Source organism: Aotus nancymaae, unplaced genomic scaffold (assembly GCF_030222135.1).
Source record: "Aotus nancymaae isolate 86718 unplaced genomic scaffold, 86718_ANA_hifiasm-v0.15.2.pri h1tg000040l, whole genome shotgun sequence".
In the NCBI taxonomy this organism is placed as follows: domain Eukaryota; kingdom Metazoa; phylum Chordata; class Mammalia; order Primates; family Aotidae; genus Aotus; species Aotus nancymaae.
Genome location: NW_026988454.1, coordinates 127409734 through 127429879, shown reverse-complemented (window position 1 = coordinate 127429879; position 20146 = coordinate 127409734). Strand labels below are relative to the sequence as shown.

The 20146-nt window shown below is 41.4% G+C and overlaps 1 protein-coding gene across 5 annotated transcripts in view; it reads left to right on the top strand.

The window, feature by feature from the left end:
• Nucleotides 1-20146, top strand: part of ANKS1A (ankyrin repeat and sterile alpha motif domain containing 1A) — a 196669-nt gene that overhangs the window by 89677 nt on the left and 86846 nt on the right. For 4 of the 5 annotated variants that reach the window (XM_012461628.2, XM_012461626.3, XM_012461625.3 and 1 more), the window contains 7 exons: nt 2519-2815; nt 3586-3661; nt 3947-4048; nt 4153-4254; nt 5868-6064; nt 9905-9997; nt 15357-15477. In XM_012461628.2, coding sequence (XP_012317051.1) covers nt 2519-2815; nt 3586-3661; nt 3947-4048; nt 4153-4254; nt 5868-6064; nt 9905-9997; nt 15357-15477 — 988 coding nt within the window. Of the gene's footprint in view, nt 1-2518; nt 2816-3585; nt 3662-3946; nt 4049-4152; nt 4255-5867; nt 6065-9904; nt 9998-15356; nt 15478-20146 lie in introns of those variants that run through there. The other variant, XM_064361140.1, reaches the window with a different exon arrangement.

Sequence of the window (20146 nt, the reverse complement as noted above, 5' to 3'; positions counted from 1 at the left end):
TTTGCTGGGCCTTCCTCTCTGAGGTGCTACTTTAGCAAATCTGAGGTTGGACCTCCTACTAGTTATTTTTAAGCTCCCATGTAATTCCAAAATGAAGCCAGTTTGAGAATCACTGATAGTTCTTGCCCTGATAGTTGTCAGGCTCATAAAGCCTACAGTAATCAGAGTTTATTGTGATGGCCTGTGTCAGCGATGGATGTGGTCACCATAGGTATAATAAACTTGGGTATTATAGTTACCAGACCATGTCTGACATGACTGAAACCTAAGTAACATGCTCCCTATACTGTGACTATGAGTGTAACTTTCTGCAGAGATGCGGTTAGACCATTTTTAACATGAGGCAGGAAATTTGCCAGTAGTGATTATGACCTTGCCTTTAGCAGGGCAGCTTTGTGAGAACTGCTTTCATTCTGCCAAAAAAGAAATAGAGAAAAGTTTTTTGGTTTTTTTTCCTTTGCTGGATGGTTTAGACTTTTACAGTTCTGCAGCCCTAATACATACTTTTTATAAAATCAAGGACAATTCATTCTAGTTGCTGGGAGACAACTTGGATATAAATGAGTCAGTAGTATTTGCTTCAGAATAGTTTTTCTGGACTGGAGTTTTAATAAGAATAAGCTGACTTTCTTGGCTCTTTCTATCACACTCATCTTGAGATGTACAACCCAGAGAATCATTTTAAGGTTCTTTGGGTAACTCTGCCCAGAATTACTCTACAGAAAGATCCTGTGAGTTTTTGTTATTGTAGGTGTTGGTTCATCAAGAGGAGGTGATAGCCACCCAGAGAAATGTTGGGTTAAAAAAAGAGAGAAACTGAAGGGACAGCTCTAAGTTTGCTTAGGAAACTCATGCCATAGCTTAATAGGAAATAGGCCTTCCAAATGGGTATCCTAAAAGGTTTGTTTGGGACAGGGAAGACCTCAAGGACTTGCTTTCTGCCCAGCATTTCCCCTTCCTCCAGACCTTCAGGTTACGTGGAACTTGCTGCTCGGGGCCCAGTTATATCATAGGAGGCTGTGGCTGGCAGGCTGGCTGCATCCTCTGGCCAGTGAAGGCTGTCTGCACCTTCCCGGCAGCTGCTCTCCTTGAGTTGTGTTGGAGCTCAGTGCAGCTTCTTCTGCATCCTCTGTTTATTTGTGTGCATTCATCTTTGCATGTGTCCTGTTACTACTTTTTCTGTCCTTATTTCATTTAAACATTTTTCTCACCTTTTGGGGACTTGCTCCCAGCAGCTGTGGATCTTTCTGGTACACTTGGTATAGTTGGAAAAAATGATGCAGTCAAATGCCAGATCAAAAGCAGATGGAATTGCATGCATGTTTGGGTAACTCCTAATCCATTACTTTTAATGTTATTAGTAGAATTAAAGCAATTGCAGAAACATTTATTTTGACCTTTTGACCACTGAAAGGTGCACAATATTGACTTGACTGACAAACCCCCCTTAAGTTTTCTTTTCCAAAAGTAGCAGAAGCCTCCTGGATAAATTTAGGAATCTAGAAACCTTGTGGGAGAATTATTTTCATTAGTGCTTCTCAAAAAGGAGAGGTCATGAGAATTACTTTATTTCTGCTCTAGTTATACTCTGTCAGTAGTAAAAGAGCAAAGCTGGAATGACTAACATTTTGCTTCTGATGGTTGATAAAGCACAAAATTCTCCCATTTTATCTCAAATTCTGTCTTTAGTTTGAAACAAAATTGGCCTTAGAGGACTGTGGGTTGCGAGCTTGAATTGATAGAAATATTACATTTGAATATTTTGCACCTGTCACACAAAACATGGCAGCGTTTGCCTCTTCCTTACATAAGAAACACCTTCCTGTGCTGGCTGCCATTTTAATGAAGTAGATACTGCATGCGTTGATTGGTGCAGGCTCCTGGAGTAGGCACAGTGCAGCTGCAGGGTCCTCTATTTCTCTGTGACTGAGCCCGAATGCTTCCTTTCCCTGGAAATGGCTTTTGGCTGATACCTTGAGCGATTTTTAGTCTGCTCTGTTACTTTCACTGTTGGCTGATTGATTTGCATGGAAGAAGCTACACAGATGACAAACTTTTATTAAAAAGCTTATGCGTAAGGCAATGGATGGTTGACAAATACAGAATCAGAACCATAGGGTTGAATACATATAAATTGTAAAACCAGTTGAAGTTTAAACTGAAACAATAGCAGTGAGATTATTGGTATTCATTCTGCCAGGGCTTCCACCAAATGCCTGCCACATTCCCTTGTTTACTCTCCTTACAACTTGGAGACACTTCCTTCATGGCACACAGGGGATTGCCAGTGTTTAAGAGATGACTTCTCCCCTCTCACAGTCACTGGGGGAAGGTGTCACTGATTAGAGCAGCCAGGCTTGTTTGTGCGGGAAGATGCCTGGATTCTGACTTTTATTAGTCCCCAAGTATTGCTGCTATTTTTCTCATTTAAATTTCAGTGGTTTTACATGTGATTGTCCCAGTCAGGTGCCCAGCTGCCAGTCAGCTTTCTGATGTGATCCACTTGTTAACCCTTTAGAACAATGACAACGAGACAGCCCTGCATTGTGCAGCGCAGTATGGCCACACAGAGGTGGTGAAGGTGCTCTTAGAGGAGCTGACGGACCCCACGATGCGCAACAACAAATTCGAGACCCCTTTGGACCTGGCAGCACTGTACGGGCGACTGGAGGTGGTGAAAATGCTCCTTAACGCACACCCCAACCTCTTGAGCTGCAACACTAAGAAGCACACCCCTCTGCACTTGGCAGCAAGGAATGGCCACAAAGCTGTGGTCCAGGTCCTCCTCGATGCCGGCATGGACAGCAACTACCAGGTAGCAGGGTGGGTGGGGGCTCCTCCAATCTCAAGGGACTCAGTCATTTTGCAGAAGGCACTAGTACCATGCTGCTGGGCTGTGCTCTTTATTTAGCACGTTTCACATCATGTTTCAGATGCTTCCATTTGTTGAATCATTTTAATGTGAAACTTTAGAAACAAATGAACTCCTCAAGTGAGTCTATTTTTTTTGTTTGCTTCTTTTCAGGGGGTAATCGGTAGTCATTAAACTCTGAAAAGATGTGCTTGTGGACTATCTCTCAAAACCAGAAAAATTTCATTATCTTCCTATCCATGTGTTCCCACTGCCATCATTTAGCGCCTCCAAAGTCTCGTCAGCTTGACATTGCCAGCAAATTATGCCACATTTCCTTTCTTTGTTAGCCTTTCCCATTCAGCTGAATGATTCCTTAGCCTTTGTGTTGACCAAACCACATTTGAAGTGAGGCTGTTTCTCTTGTACTTTCCTTCTCATTACTCCTTCCACCGAGGAAGGTAGAATTCTGAGGGCTTTCACCAGTAGATGGCTCTAAGAGTAACTGTTCAGTTATTCACACGTGGCCTGCCTATTCAAAGACATGGCCTTGATGTATGGGCCACAGTCATAATTTTGGAATCCACACAAGAAAGGTTGGAAAGATAATGACAGAGGGCTTTGTGTGGTTTGTTTTATTTTGTGTCCCTTCTTGTCTGTGTCCCGTTTGTCACGTGAAGCTGCACCAAACTGTTCTGATGACATCCCGCTCTGCGCTCTCGTTTGCTTTCCAGACGGAGATGGGCAGTGCTTTGCATGAGGCTGCTTTGTTTGGCAAGACCGATGTGGTGCAAATCCTGCTGGCTGCAGGTGAGAGGTCGGCAGCACTCTTGTCTACACAGCAAGCCAGGGTTGGGATTGTTTCTCCCTAGTCCCCTAGGGGGATTTTTGCTGGCTGTGTTTGAGCCCAATGTATGTGTATCTCCACTGGTTGATTACAAGTGTGTAAACTGTTCTTGAATAGCTGGATTAAATGACTTTGGATGAAAAATGTTGGTCACGCTTCTGGGAGCCTTAGATGTCCTAAAATTTGATCTTTTTGGAGGCTGGCTTGAAAATGCTCACTCCCCTGGTCCACCTGGTGTGCCTTTCCAGGAATTGACGTCAACATAAAAGATAACCGTGGACTGACTGCCCTAGACACTGTTCGGGAACTGCCTTCTCAAAAGAGCCAGCAGATAGCAGCATTAATTGAAGGTATCGTCTTCTCTCCCTGTCTGGGTGACCAGGGGACACACAAATTAAACCAAGGCATTTGTATTTGGTGCAGCTTTTTTTTTATTATTATTCTTTCCATGTAGATCACATGACTGGAAGAAGAAGTACAAAAGAAGTAGATAAAACCCCCCCACCTCAGCCACCTCTCATCTCCAGTATGGACTCCATATCGCAGAAGTCTCAGGGTAAGGTAACTCTCCCCTATCAGTAAAGGGGTGTTCAGCTTGGAAAGAGTTGAACATTTGTGGGCAGAATGGAAAAATCTTAATTTAAATAATAATTTTGGGGGGTTGTGAATACTTAATAAGTTTATATTCAATTCATTTTGTGCCAACTACTATATGAAGTTTTATTGGACATAGTTTATGCATTTGACTGTGGGCGTCTTCTATTTTATTTTAGCTGCCACTTTTCCAGTTGACTTTGTGAGATCTATTCTGGGATGTGTAATAGCAAGGATCATCTCAAGATGAATTCAAATCTCAGTGAAACGTTCTTTTTCTAACACACAATGTAGTGCCTTGTGCATAGTTGACCAATAATAAATATTTAATAAGTATCATCTTGTTGGTGGTGGATACATGGCAAATTTGGATAATATATCATTTGGCCCACAAATGTGGTCTGGATGGGAGCTTGGGGAGCCCAGCCTATCTATCAGTAGTCAGGATCCCCCTTTTCAGATGTATTTAGCAGCCTTCTGGGTCCTTGATATGATGAATACAGAGATAGAATAAAGACTGACACCTTTCCCCAAATATAGATCACAATAAAGAAGGCTAGAAAAAGCTAAAAATGAAAAAGGGAAAGGGATTTCCCAGAGGAGTGCAGAGAGATAAGGGCTAAAGGGTACCCAGCTCTCTGTACTGTGGAGTCCTTGTCTTCCTCCCACATGCACTTTTTTGCTTGACCTGATAATCTGCTAGTAATGGGATTAGTAGTTCACTAACCTCTTCAAGGATTTTACATTTATAGTTTTGATTTTTTTTTTTTTTTTTTTTGAGACAGAGTCTTGCACTGTCACCCAGGCTGGAGTGCAATGGCGTGATCTTGGCTCACTGCAGCCTCCGCCTCTTGGGTTCATGTGACTCTCCTGCCTCAGCCTCCCAAGTAGCTGAGATTACAGGTGCACACCACCACACCTGGCTGATTTTTTGTATTTTTAGTAGAGATGGAGTTTCACTACGTTGACCAGACTGGTCTCAAACTCCTGACCTCATGATCCACCTGCCTCGGCCTCCCAAAGTGCTGGGATTACAGGTGTGAGCCACCACGCCTGACCTATAGTTTTGATTATTTACAGGCAACCCAGAGGTGCCTGGCCTCTAACAGTTGGTAACTTTGCAGAGTCATACATTTGGATTGCAGGTGTTCTGAGGCTAATAGTTGTCTAACAGGCCAGGCTAACACCTGCACAGACCTCCAGCTCAGAACGCCTTTGTCATCCTCTATTTTGCTTGAGCATGTGGAGGCTCTTATTAAGGAATATAAGGGGTAACTAAGTTTTTCAGTTATACCTTGCTATATTTTATGGGTTAATTTTATGTTATTAGTGTATTTTGGGACTTTATAAAGGTCTTTCTTTATAAATGTCAATGGTTTTTCATACTGAATTAAAGAAAAATCTCTTTAGGTCTCAGAGTATGAAGAACAGCTGAAACTGTATGTATTCTTGTCCATGGAACAAAGTAATCATTTTCTTGCTCTGGTGACTAAAGAGACTTTGGTTTGCTGCAGTGGTTGGAACCTGAGATTCTGCTCCCCTTTAGTGACTCTCTTGCCCTCCACCTCCTCTTAGGTGACGTGGAGAAAGCAGTGACTGAACTGATTATCGATTTTGATGCAAATGCTGAAGAAGAGGGTCCCTACGAAGCTCTGTACAATGCTGTCTCCTGCCATTCATTGGACAGCATGGCCAGTGGGCGATCATCTGACCGAGACTCCGTGAATAAGGAGGCTGAGGCGACAGGAGTGAAACCTGTTGGAGTGAGGCCTGTATGTGGCCCGGGGCCTATACCTCCTGGGGGCTGTACTGGCTGGCTGGCCCATGAGGTGCTGGGGCACAGGAAAGGAAAGTGTGATCCCTGGTGCCAGCTCATGTTTCTGAGGCCTGGAGCCTACTTGTTCTGCTTTTCTTCACGGGGCTCTGCTGGGTCTCTCTTGCTGAGTGTGCTAAAACCATGCAGACCACACTGAGGTTGAGTTTCTCTTTTTCCAATTTCACTATAACCAGCGCGCATCTTTACGTGACTTCATTGGCCTTAGAGCAAATTAAAGCATTTTATTTCTATTTAGTCTTAGTGTTGCTTCTGTCTTTGGAATCTTTGCTATATGTTGTCTATTTTCTCTCTGAAAAGCGGAAACATATACTGAAAGAAGCTCACTGAAATGAGTTCCTGTCTGTCCTGAGTACATGCTCACCATTCACTTGCCCTCAAAGGATTCTTCATTTAGATTGGGGCAGGTTCTGGATTCAACAGCGTTGTAGCAGGGCTTAACATTATATTTATTAATATGTGGCATTCCTATTTTATCTAATTATAATGCCTTCTGCCATTAAGATAATAGTGGCCGGGCATGGTGGCTACACTTGTAATCCCAGCACTTTGGGAGGCTGAGGCGGGCAGATCACAAGGTCAGGAGTTCGAGACCAGCCTGGCCAATATGGTGAAACCCCATCTCTACTAAAAATACAAAAAAAAAAAAAAAAATTAGCTGAGTGTGGTGGCAGACACCTGTAGTCCCAGCTACTTGGGAGGCTGAGGCAGGAGAATCGCTTGAACCTGGGAAGTGGAGGTTGCAGTGAGCTGATATGCACCAATGCACTCCAGCCTGGGCAACAGAGCAAGACTCTGTCTCAAAAAAAGATAATAGAATGAGAACAAGTCTGAATTTTTCCTTCTGAAGGTCCACCTTCCCATGTTTCTGTTTCTTTCTCTAATACAGATGCTCGTTGACTTATGATGGGATTATATCCTGATAAAGCCATTGTAAGTTGAAAATCTCATTAAGTCAAAAACACAGATAATACACCTAACCTACCAAACACCATAGCTTAGCCCAGCCTACGTTAAATGTGTTCAGAATACTTAAACATGAGCCTACAATTGGACACAATCATCTAACACATAGGCTGTTTTATAATCAAGTGTTGAATAGCTCATGTAATTTATTGAATACTGCACTGAAAGTGAAAAACAGAATGGTTGTGTGAGTACCGGAAGTACAGATTCTATTGAATGCTTATTGCTTTCTCACAATGATAAGGTTGAAACATTGTACCATCACAGGCCGGACAGTCTGTACCTGCTTTTACTTCTAGTCTTGTACATTGTTCTCAAGACGCTTACTCCTAGCTTCTCCCCTATGGTTATGCTGGGAGTGTAGGCCTGAATCGCTGGTCCCACTGACCCTTCTTGGGTTTTGAGCATTGCCCATTAGCTAAACTGGCCATTGCTGTAACAAGATTCTTGTGCTAACCTCACCTAGAGACATATTTTCAGGCCTGTGTTATTTCTTCCTGTTGGAGGGGCTAGCCTTTCCCTTTTGGTCTGAATCTGGCTTGTGACCATGTTGATGATCCTTTGGCTGCCAGGTAACTCTTGTTTTTTGTAGGTGTGCCATGGGAATGGCTTTATGATTCTTAGAGTGTTCTTTTTTGTTTGGCTCCTTACCCTGCCCTGCTATGCCCCGAAACAGCATTTTAGTGTGGATCTTGAAAAGGCCCGCAGTCTAGTGGTAGTCCTCCAGAGTTGATGTTATCAAGGACTGTGACAAAACTTGTAAATGGTGAAAGCAAGTGCATGTGCCGAGCACCACCAATATAGCGCTTCTATAGACAGCTAGTTTTTTCACTTCTTTTCTTTTAGGCACAGCTGAATTAAGCAAATCCAGCTTTGGAGGAAGGTGGTGCTTTAATTGGTACTTACAGGTGGTGTCCATTAGGGGGCGCTGGAGCCTTTGCAAGAAGCAGCTCGGGGTTACTGAAAAAAGCTGAGAATGAGTTCCCGTGATTGATTTTCACTGGTCTCTTTGTTCCCTCCTGCTCTCTCTTCTGTGTTCCTGAGCAGAAACGGGTGGATGCTTTGACAATTTTACTTGTGTATGTTGTGGCTGTGCTGTCTTCCTGGCCCTTGATAATTAACTATGGCAAAGGGCCTGTTTACATCTTGGTAAATACAATGGATGGTATGTGTAAATTATCGCTGTTATTTCTAGGCCCTGCTCCAAAGTTTTCACCTTAGAACTAAAGAGATTCACAGGTATTTCTCTTTCCTTCCAGTGTCCCTGGTGGTTGCTTCTTCTGCAGAAGGCTTCCATATTGTTCTTTCTAGGCGTTTTTTGGCCTTGGGAAGGCTTTAGGATGAGTTCTTTTTGTTGTTGTGTTTCCTTTTTTTTTCCCCTCAGCTACTTGGTGTCCCAAGGTTAATGTTCCCTTCCTTAAAAGGTGGCACTGGGACCAGGTTCCTGCACTTCTGGAGCAAAGAAGGATGGGGAAAGTGGGACTTGGTGGGAAATCGGATATAAATAGCTTTGTTTGCTTTGAACATACAAACTTGTTTTGAAGTTGTTGCCATTGGGCAACCATCTGGTTCCAGGGTTTGTGGGAATGACCGACTTATCAAGACAGAACACTGAGCAGTGAAGCCTGATTTAAGAGAAAGATTATGGATACCAACATGCCTAATGCTGGTAGCTCCTGAAGCATGAGAAACATCTTTCCGTGTAGATTTTGCTTGGGCTCTTGCGTAAGTCAGCATTCTCTGCTCTGGCTTTCTGAAATACTCCTGTTTTAACGACATAGTGAGCAAACCTACAAGCCAGGGAATGAGCCTGCAGGACAGCTCCTGTTTCGGGTGCCCCACTCCCTTTAGTAGGAACACTGATTCTCAAGCATGACCAGGACTTTGGAATATAAGCAGGGCTAATGGCCCTGCAGGTCCAATGGCAGATATCTCTTCAGCATTCAGTTTTCCTTCATCAGGATCATCCTGTATATTCCTGAAATTGTTTACCCATGGTCTAACTTATCCTGTGTCACCTCCTCAGTGACTTTCTTATTCTAGAGCAAGGGTTGGCAAACTACAGTCCGCAAGTGTGTGTTCTTGTAAACAAAGTTTTATTGGAGCACAGCCACACTCGTTCATTTACATATCATCTGTGGCTACTTTTGCTTTATAATGGCAGAGTTGACTGCAAAGCCTAAAATATTCACTATATGGCCCTTGAAGAAAAAGCTTCTTTTCCTTTTAAAAATGGGTTTAGATGAAATAGAGTTGTATATAATACTTACTATTGAAGGAGGCAACCGAGGATAAGAGAACAGTTTCAGCATTTTGCTAATAAATGGGAATAGACCAGTATCAGGGTGTTGAAGTTTCAACAGAAGTTAATGTTTCTGTCCTTGATTACTCTCCTCATTACTTCCTCAGTAACCTGGATTCATTAGAATGAATTTCACAGGTTGATTTCTTTTGATCCAGTGCCACTGATTTTCCTAAGGTAAAGTTTCATGTATCAGTATTATGAAGGACATTTTCTAACAAGGCAGTTACGTGTTTTCAGTACTGGCATTTCTCACTGTGGTCTAGGATATGAAAGAGGTGTTTATGAATTCTGCTACAGACATCAAAAACCGTAGAGTTTGCTAATTGAATTGTGTATGTGTGCACAGAGTTCTCCATCTGTTCAGAGACTAAACCTTGACTTTAGTCTCTCAAGGGAGTTCCATACATTATTCTTTTTCATTTCCAAGGGCTAAGATGAGGGCAAACCAAAAAATCAGATGTTTGAAAAAAGAGATAGCAAAATATTTATTTTTTTTCTCTTCTGCAGAGAGAACGTCCACCGCCTCCAGCAAAGCCACCACCTGATGAAGAGGAAGAAGACCGCATAGATAAGAAGTATTTTCCCTTGACAGCTTCTGAGGTAGAGGGTTGTGGGTTTATTCCCATCGCTGAAATTTGAGTTTGTTGAAAAGTGCATCGATGTGTGCTTTAAAAGACTTTGCTTTTCATCAGCTCTTCGAATTATAAATTTGTATTATGTGTACCAGTAATCTGGAATAAGACCTTTCAAACTCACAAAGAATTTTAATATAGCTCTCACAGACAGGCCCATTATTGATCTACCATACCACATGGAAAGTAAAGTGTACATTTTCTCCTGACTCCAATAAGCTGAACAGTCTCATTTCTTGCTGTTAAGCCTCTTGTCTTTGATACAAGATGTAGAGCTTCCCTTTAATCACTGTTCCCTAGACCGTGCCTGATTAGCAAGCTTTAGTGCTTCTGACCCAAACATCTTATTCCTGTTTTTTATATTTTTTCCTGTTCATTTCACATGAAGACTACACCAGGACAAACATGAATTGAGTCATGAAGACTCAATTAGAAAAGACACAGGAATTACGTGGGACGGCAGGGGCTGGAAGATCAAAGAAGTTTATTTGAAAAGAATAGTCTACCCTTTTGAAAAGGAAATATTATCATGAGGCAAATAACTCAATCACTTAGAAGTGTGAAAAAATTATGTTTTCTTTAATCTTTCATCTTCAAAATGCTCTGCTAACACTTCCTGCCATTAGGAGAATATATTTATGGCATATTTATTGAAAATATTATATAATTTTAATAGTCATTTTGTAGTTTATTCAATGCCCTGTTCTGTAATTTAAAAATCAGCTAATATAAAACAGTTAATTATTCTCATCACTTTGTCCCTAGAAGTTAGAGTTAATTATTTTTTACAGTATTGCCATGGACCATGACAGGTTCTTTTATTCAGTATAAACATGGAACCAGAAGGAAGACTTTAGTTTAACAAAATGTATAAATACAAGGAAACCCTTTTAAAAATGTAAAAGTCAGTATTGGAGATAGGGGAAGATTTCTATGCTAGGTACAAATTCTGTGGTTGATTCTTTCCTTTAATTACAAAATTCTTATAATGTCTCATCTAAGGGTCTCTAGATTTGCAGCCTCTTATTATCACCTCTGGATAATAATACATTTCTAGTAGATACAAGTGCATGCAATAAATCCTTCCATATATATATTTTTTGAGATAGTGTTTCACTCTTGTTGCCCAGGCTGGAGTGCAATGGCACGATCTCGGCTCACTGCAACCTCCGCCTCCCGAGTTCAAGCGATTCTCCTGCCTCAGCCTCCCAAATAGCTGGGATTACAGGCATGGGCCACAACGCCCAGCTAATTTTTGTATTTTTAGTAGAGACAGGGTTTCTCCATGTTGGTCAGGCTGGTCTCGAACTCCTAACCTCAGGGGATCCACCCACCTCGGCGTCCCAAAGTGCTAGGATTACAAGCGTGAGCCACTGCGCCCAGCTCTTCTGTATTTTTATATAAATAGAAGTTTGCCTCATTACCCACTTTTATTTTTTTAACAAGGAGAAGCCTAAGAATAAGGAGCATATTCATTTGGGGCTGGGTTTCTATAAATGCCTTCTGCCCCTCCTTAACAAAGACTTGAGTTTAAATTCATAATGCTTGGGCAAGGCTCTTAAAGAAACACTGGATTATACTCAGAACTTTCTATTCTCCCAAGACTTTCTTTTTTTTTTTTTTTTTTTTTGAGATGGAGTTTCGCTCTTGTTACCCAGGCTGGAGTGCAATGGCGCGATCTCGGCTCACCGCAACCTCTGTCTCCTGGGTTCAAGCAGTTCTCCTGCCTCAGCCTCCTGAGTAGCTGGGACTACAGGCGTGCACCACCATGCCCAGCTAATTTTTGTGTTTTTAGTAGAGACGGGGTTTCACCATGTTGACCAGGATGGTCTCGATCTCTTGACCTCGTGATCCACCCGCCTCAACCTCCCAAAGTGCTGGGATTATAGGCGTGAGCCACCGCGACTGGCCTTCTCCCAAGACTTTCTAAAGCATACAGTGTGGCAATAACACAGTGTCAAGAAGTGGTGGCTGGGAAAGAGAAGGGGGAGATCTCCATATTACTCTCCTAGATGGGAGAGTTTGAGCTGTATTTTCTAGAACTTGCTTCTGAATAGCCTGGAATTCTGGATCAGTTGGGCTAGCATAGTCAGTATTTGGAAGATGGCGAAACACTGAATTTGCTAATGCTAATTCCCCGGTGATTATAGGTACATGATATAAAGGTGATATGGCCTGCATATGATCCAGGCAGATTTTGTTCATATGCTGTAGTGTGAATGGTTAAGTCTTCTTCACAGCGTACTAATATGTATATTTTTTGGACTCTGTGGCCTTTCACCATCTTTTCTTTTACTGTTAAAGCTTTAATAACGTAGACCCTATCATATCTCAAGAGACACTGACTTCATCAAACGTAGGCTTTAGTCTTTGGCAAGCAATTTTCCCCAGTATTTTTATTCCTATTCCTAAGCCTGGTCATTGTCAGATGACTCACTGAAGCCTTTAGGGGAAGCCAGAGTATACCTAGCTCTAGGAGTGCTTATCAGGTTGACGACCTGAACATGCAGCTGGCTTAAAAACATTAGACACATACACCCATGCGCACACACATGCTGTGTAGATGTTTTTCCCCCTCAGAAGGGGCTCCAGCTGCATCAGGACTGGCTGTAGTCTTCTCTGTGCTCAGAAGTGCTAAATATTCATGGAAGTTACAGCTGCTGGAGTATATCTTCCCAGAAAGCTCCCACGCTTCAACTGGACATTCCACTGGTCACAGTTAGGTGGTGACTGCTCGTAGCTTTTCTGTGCAGCAGAAATGTTACTTTCCACATAACAGAAAAAAAAAAAAAAAATATATATATATATATATATATACACACACATATATATATATATGTATATGTATATATATTTCAGCTTTGATTTATTGCCAGGCCTTGGAGGAAAGTGGGGAAAAAAGATTAAGGAGTAATTTAGTAAAGAGCAGAATCCTTTCTGTTGAAAATCAGTTATTGCTATATTGACTATGACACAGAACTGCTAGAGTGGGAGCTAGGAAGGCTCAAAGAAAAGCAGCTTATTGCTTTTTTGTGAGACTTTTAATGCCATAGCTGGTAGGAGCCAGCACCAAGAAGAAAAGATCACTCTACTTGTCGTCTGGGTATGAGCAATTGGATGGAGAAAAAAATGAAAGCCAGAAGAAAATGAGGCCAATCTGGTCCAGAATCAGGGGATTTGACTTTTATGGCCATGGCTCAGTTGTGAGCTTTCTGTATAACCTTGGACAAGTCCCAGGACCTTTCTGGGAACCAGGCTTGTCATCGACAAATGAAAGAGCAGAACCAGGTGCTCTCTAGCTGTTGCTGTGATGGTTACGATCCCTTCCAGCTCTGGCATTTCATGGTTCTCTGCTTCCATTTGTCCTGCACCAGAAGTAGGCACAGAGTGAATGCAGGTCCAGTGGGCCTGATTTTCCACATGGAAGTCATCAGCCTTCTCCTACACAAGAAGAAAGGATATTATAGGCTGGGCATCCAGGCTGTCAATTACCTGCCCCTGAGGGAAGCATGCCCGAGGCTATATGGAGCTCTTCCTGTGTGCAGAGCACTCACTGAATCAGATTTCCAGGGCTCTGCGTAAGTGATAGCTGTAGGTGTGTAAACCTGCAGAACACAAATTCCTGTCTGTAATGCCTGTGGTATTAAGTTGACAAAGGGTGAACTGCTTAATGTCCTCTTTGTTCCCTTAATTGTGTTCCTATGAAGAGGCAGGGAATAAGTAATATGAGCAAATGGCTCATTGTAATGAAATAGCTTTTAGCTTCCAGGTAGCTTGCTACGTAAGTGGAGGTTCCTGCTGTGCTTAGCAGAATTTTGGAAGAAGACTGCCCTTCTGCCTTTAGAGTGGCAGCCTTGTTAACAAACAGGAGCTACAGTTTTTCATTTAGTCTGAGGCTACTAGAGTCCTTGTTGTCTCATTAGGCCCATAACACAATGAGCTATGCCTTGAGAAGCAAAAACCCAGTGACTCACAAACCTGATGCATTTCCAGTGAGCTGAGGGACATGTCAGTATGGAGGGAAGTTTCTGTGTGTGCCAAGGAATCACATTTATAGGGTAGCATTATTTGTTAGATGGAATTGGGAATTCCCCCTACTCCTACCCCCTTGTTCGTAATACATTACTTGTCCTAGCCAGACTTATCAAGGAGAGATCTTGAGCCATGGTTTGGTGTTCTAATAAGTAAGAATTGTCTTAATGCTACCTTATTCTTGCTTTTCTTCTTCTTTTGCCTGTGAAACACAGTGGATTCTTAGGACAGCTGGGTCAGAATTATCCTCTAAAGCAGGGATTTCCATTCTCTTTCCCAGAGTGGCTATAGCACTAATTGTGGTGTTTCCAGCTTGGTTCAAGGAAAAGCATGGTGCCTCTGGTACCAAGACTAGCTGTGGCCATCAGGCCCTCACCTGGCCAAAGCCTTACAGTTACCAGGTATAGGAGCCAGCTCTGGTTCCATTATTTCATCAGAGACACTTGACTGCCTGGATTAGGAATTTCTCAGTAGACAGCTGCTTTTTCCCCCCACTGAAATTTCAAGTGGCTTTGTAGCCACTTGACTCTTCAGAGCAGAGATTGGTAGAAGTAATTTAAAATTGTATTATCATAAAGGTTATAGGAATCCAGTTTTGGGGATATCCTTCCCTATAACCCTCAGGACCTCTGAAGAAAGGCTCTTAAAAATAGAGATGGACTTACAGACAAGTTTGTTTCTAGTAAATGTCCAGTGTTGAGGGTCAGTTGGAAGTCGTTTTGGTTTCCTCTTGAGGAGGTGGGAAGGATTCCAGTCTTTGGATAGTATATGTGCATATTAGAAAAGAAACATAGAGAAAGATGCCCACCTTCACGATGGAGCATGGCTAAGAGCTGCTTGGCAAGTATTATCCTCAGAAAAGGGTTCATGCAGAACACTGTAGGCATGGGAGACACAAGAAAGGAAGGATCTTAGATTTCAGTTAGCATTTTTTGAAGACTAAAATCAAAGAAAGGAGAATTTTTTTGTTTTTTTCCTTAGAGACAGGATCTTGTTCTGTCACCCAGGCTGGAGTTCAGTGGCACAGTCCTGGCTCACTGCAGCCTCAAACTTCCGGGCTCAAGTGATCCTCAGAGAGGGGTGTATTCTAATCAAAGGCCATTCAGATTAGAGGTACAGGTATATATCCAGAAATGCTGTTGTGATTCTATGTGACACTTGAATTATTCACCTTCTCTTTTCCACCCTTCTTCCTCTTAGATGAAAAAAGAGCCAATAATCTCGAATTTGTTTAACACTGCCTGTCTTGGTATTAGCCACATGTACAAGATACATTGAATGTTTCTCTCTCTTAGGTTCTGTCCATGAGACCTAGGATTCAGGGCGGTACAGCCCGGGAAGAAGACGAACACCCTTATGAACTGTTGTTAACAGCAGAGACAAAGAAAGTGGTGTCGGTAGATGGAAAAACAAAAGGTACGTTCCCCACAACTCCTGGCAGATCCCCCTCCAAAGGGATTTTTAAAGTTTGTGATCCTTAGTGGAAGGGGAAGATGTCGTAGCTTTGATATTCCTTGGGTTGTGGCAGTTGAGTTTCACGATGGTCTGGGATGGGGGGTACATTATGGCTTTTCATTTCCAATACCTGACCTACATGCTCTGGGTTGGAGTTGGCTGCCACCTTCAGCATGCGAAGCAAGGAAAAGGTTGGGTCAGAATAGGTGCTAACTGTGGGAGGAAAGACCACGAGCACCATGGCAGAGATTGATCTGGGGTCTCAAATCGTAAACCCTTAAGTTAATGCTGTGGAAAAACAAGCTCAACAAGTCGGTCCCTTTGGGTTCTGGCTGACGGCACAGACTCTGCCTTTGAGTCCTGACCTCAGAGTGAGACACTCCTGGGAAGGGGCCCGTGATTGGCTGCCACCCTGTAACTAGAGTGCTCTGTCGCCTTGGCCTACTTTCATTGCCTCTGCAAAATTCAGTTTCCTCTGTAAGGGAGTGAGTGCTGCAGTACCGAGATCCAGCCCGTCTGTATAAGTGCGGTCACGACAGAGGTGAGTGTGCACCGCTGGAGAATTCGTGTTAACCCCTGTTCTAAAGAAGAATGAGAAGGGGCAATGCAATTCCCACTGCAGTTTGAAGGAACTCTTATGACCTTTCCTAGCCCTCTACAGCTTGCAGGTATTAGGGCCTTCATCAGGTATGCATGCCTTCTTTCAACCCTAAGACATGCCATGATTCAGGTAAGAACAGAGGATGAGATGGTTTCCTTCGAAATGCCCTTTCTTTGCTAGATCTGTCAGTAAGTAGAGGGTGGCAAAGAGAATGTGTGCATATGCGTATGACATTGTAGACTTTATTTTTAATGGTCCTGTTTAAAAGGTTTTCTCTTGCATGCAGGCATTGTGGTCATTTTTATAGTAGTTTTTTTGTTTTGTATTTTATGGTTTCCATTTGGAACTTTTTAAAAATGTTATAATTTAGATACAGTAAAATTTATCCTTTTTTTAATTTTTTCTGGGTGGGCACCATCCAAAAATTTATCCTTGTTCGTGTATAGTTCTGTGAATTTTGACAAACATAGTTTTATAACTGCCATCACAATAAAAATATAGAACAGTTTCACCCCTAAAATTTTCCCATGTTCCTTTGTGGTCAGCGCCCCTCCCTTCCCTTATTTCTGACAACCACTGCTCTGATGTCTGTCCGTGTTCCAGAATGTCATATAAATGAAATCATAGAATGTAGCCTTTTGAGTCTGGCCACTTTCACTTAGCTAATAAACTTGAAGTTCACCCATATAGTTGCATATATCAATAATTTGTTCCTTTTCATTGCTATTTTCCCATTGTATGGATATTCCTCAGTTTATCCCTTCCCTAGCTAAGGGATATTTGGGTCATTCACAGTTTTTGACAATTACAAATAAAATCACTTTAAACATTTACTTACAGGTTTTTGTGTGAACAGAAGTTTTCGTTTCACTTAGATATGTACCTACGAATGGGATTGCTGAGTATCCCAGCAATATATGTTTAACTTTACATTAAATATATAATATGTTTAACTTTATAAGAACCTGCCAAACTATTTTCCAGAGTGATTTTACGATTTTGCATTCCCATCAGAAGTATATGAGAGTGATATACATCTACTTGCTATACGTAGCATCCCTAGCATTCTTACAGACATGCAGTGTTAGTTTGTTATGGATTTAATTTGCATTTTACTAATATCTAATGATGTTGAGCATCAATCAGTGTGATTAGTCACCATCCTTAATATCTAATTAAATGTCTATTCAAATCTTCTACTCATTAAAAAAATTAGATTGTTTTCTTATTATTGAGTTGTAAATTCATTATATATTTTAGATACAAATTCTTCATTAGATATGTGATTTTCTCGTAATCTGTGACTTGTCCTTTTGTTCCCTTAACAGTGTCTTTTGAAGAGTAGTGATTCTTAATTTTGATAAAGTTCAGTTTATCCTTTTTTAAAAAAATGCATAAGGTCACCAATCTTTTCTGTTTATTTGCTAGAAATTTTATAGCTTTAGGTCTTACATTTAGGTCTATGATCAATTATGAGTTAATTTTTATATATGGTGTGAGGTATGGATCAAGTTTAATTCTCTTACAAATGGATATCCAAGACCTTCCTTTCTATATTGAATTGTCTTTGCAACTTTGTCACTTTTTTTCAGAATTGTTTTAGATATCCTAATTCCATTGTCTTTCCCATTTAGAATCAGCTTATTGATTTCTTCCCCGTCCCCAACCCGGTCCTTAGTCAGTGTGTACAGCTTGTTGATTTCTATGGAAAATCCTGCTGGGGTTTTGATTGGGATTATATTGAATCTATATTGATTGTGAAGAATTTATAACTGTATTGAATCTTCCAATCATACTGGTAGATTTTTTTTTTCTTTTTTTTTTCTGAGACAGAGTCTTGCTCTGTCACCCAGGCTGGAGTGCAGTGGCAGGATCTTGGCTCACTGCAGCCTCTACCTCCCAGGTTCAAGTGATTCTCCTACCTTGGTCTCCCATGTAGCTGGGATTACAGGTGTCCGCCACCACATGTGACTAATTTTTTATTTTTAGTAGAGTTGGGGTTTCACCATGTTGGCCAGGCTGATCTCAAACTCCTGACCTCAGGTGATCTGCCCACCTCAGCCTCCCAAAGTGCTGGGATCACAGACGTGAGCCGCTGCACCTGGCCATATTGGTAGATCTTTAACTAAAACATTTAGAATAGGTGAAGTAGAACACCAATGCCCTCTCTAGTCATTTGATAATAAATTATACTTTTTAAAAAATTAACCCTTAAAAAACAAGCAATTAATTTAATGCTCTGTTTCAAAATGGTTCTTAGTGAAGGGATCATTTTTAGCATCATGGAGGAGAGAGATTCCAATTCTTTCTTTCTTTCAGAGGTTTCATCAGGAACCACTGCAAGATAATTGTCTCAACCTTTGGAAGAAAGAAAAATGGAAAGTCAGACTAACTTCATAAGTGAGGCTGGTGTCCTTGGCTACCAAGCATGTTTGACAGGGATTTTGTATCCCCATATCAAGAGATTGTCAGGTTAAGCGGGGAACTGCCAAGGAGGACTTTTGTCTACACATCTGGTCCTCCTATGCTTTGGTTTCTTCCAACTCTGCAATATTGGGCTAAGTGTTGAGAGTGAGTGGTATAGAAGCAGTTTTAATTGAACCACAGGCTGTGGGATGTGCCTGCCTCAAAGCTTGCTGCTTAGATCACTCAAAGAGCTTTCAGACCAAATAGCTGAAACATTGAATATGCAATTGGGCTCTGCTAGTTTCTCAGAAGCCTTGCCTATCCTGGCAGCCTGGCAGGAAAAGCTAGTCTAGAAGGAATGCCTGTTAAGGTTGGTATAAGTGAGGCACATGAGCAGACATGTTGTAGGTTAGTATTACTGAATCTTTCTGCATTTCCTTTAATGTCATTGTCTTATGCAGCTTATATGAGTTAATTGATCAATTTTCAAAAGGCCATGTTAATGAGACTACCAGAGCTTTTAATTCCTCCTTAGTATAATTCAAGAAACTGCAATGTGTTAGGGGTGGGATGGGAAATTTTTTTTAATTACATTTTTAGGCTGGGTGTGGTGGCTCACACCTGTAATCCCAGCACTTTATGAGGCCAAGGCGGGCAGATTACTTGAGCCCAGGAGTTTGAGACCAGCCAAGACAATATAGCAATACCCCCATCTCTAAATTAAAATTTTTAAAAATTACTTTTTTATATTATCTTAGTATATGCTCACTGAGAAAAAAACCATTTCAAGCTATACAGAAATGATTATAGATAAAATGCTAAGGTTCTTCTCACCTCCCTGTTACTCACAGTTGCTAGAGGTGACCATCATTTGAAAGTGTGGTAGGCCAGGCGCAGTGGCTCACACCTGTAATCTCAGTACTTTGGGAGGCCAAGGCAGGAGTCTCTCTTGAAGCCAGGAGTTCAAGACCAGCCTGGCAACATAGTGAGACCCCATCTCTGCAAAAAAAAAAAAAAAATTTTTTAAGTAACTAGCTTTTAATAGCAAAATAATACCGTCCTAACCTAACCACAGAGTTAAAAGAGAAAGGAAGTATGGTATATATGATTCAGGCCATTTGTTATCTTTATAGAAAAGTGACTATGTAAAATTCTTTGTATTTAAGCTACATGGAATTATATTTTACAAACTTTTTGTGAACTTGCATTTTGTATTTGCCTTGTCTCTAGAACACCATACAATTTTATGTTCATTCTTAAAATCTAGCTAAATATCCCATAACTCATTTTTTCCTTCTCCAGTTCATGGGTGTTGAAGTTTTCTCCAAGATTTCTGTTATAAATTATGCGTCTGTGAACATTCTGTACACATGTTCTTAAATACTTATAAAAGTATATCTCTAAAAAAGATTGGTAGAAAGTAGAATTAGCAGGTCAGAGTGTATGTGCATGTCTAGAGCTAATTGGTGGAGCTAAATTGCCCTCCCCTAATACTGAAGAGAAGTATGCTCTTCCCCATACCTTCACCAAAATGGTGAATTATCAGTCTTTAATGTTTTTCACCAAGATAAGCAGAAAAAGGTGTTATCTATTATTGAAATTGAGCAACTTACTTTATTGATT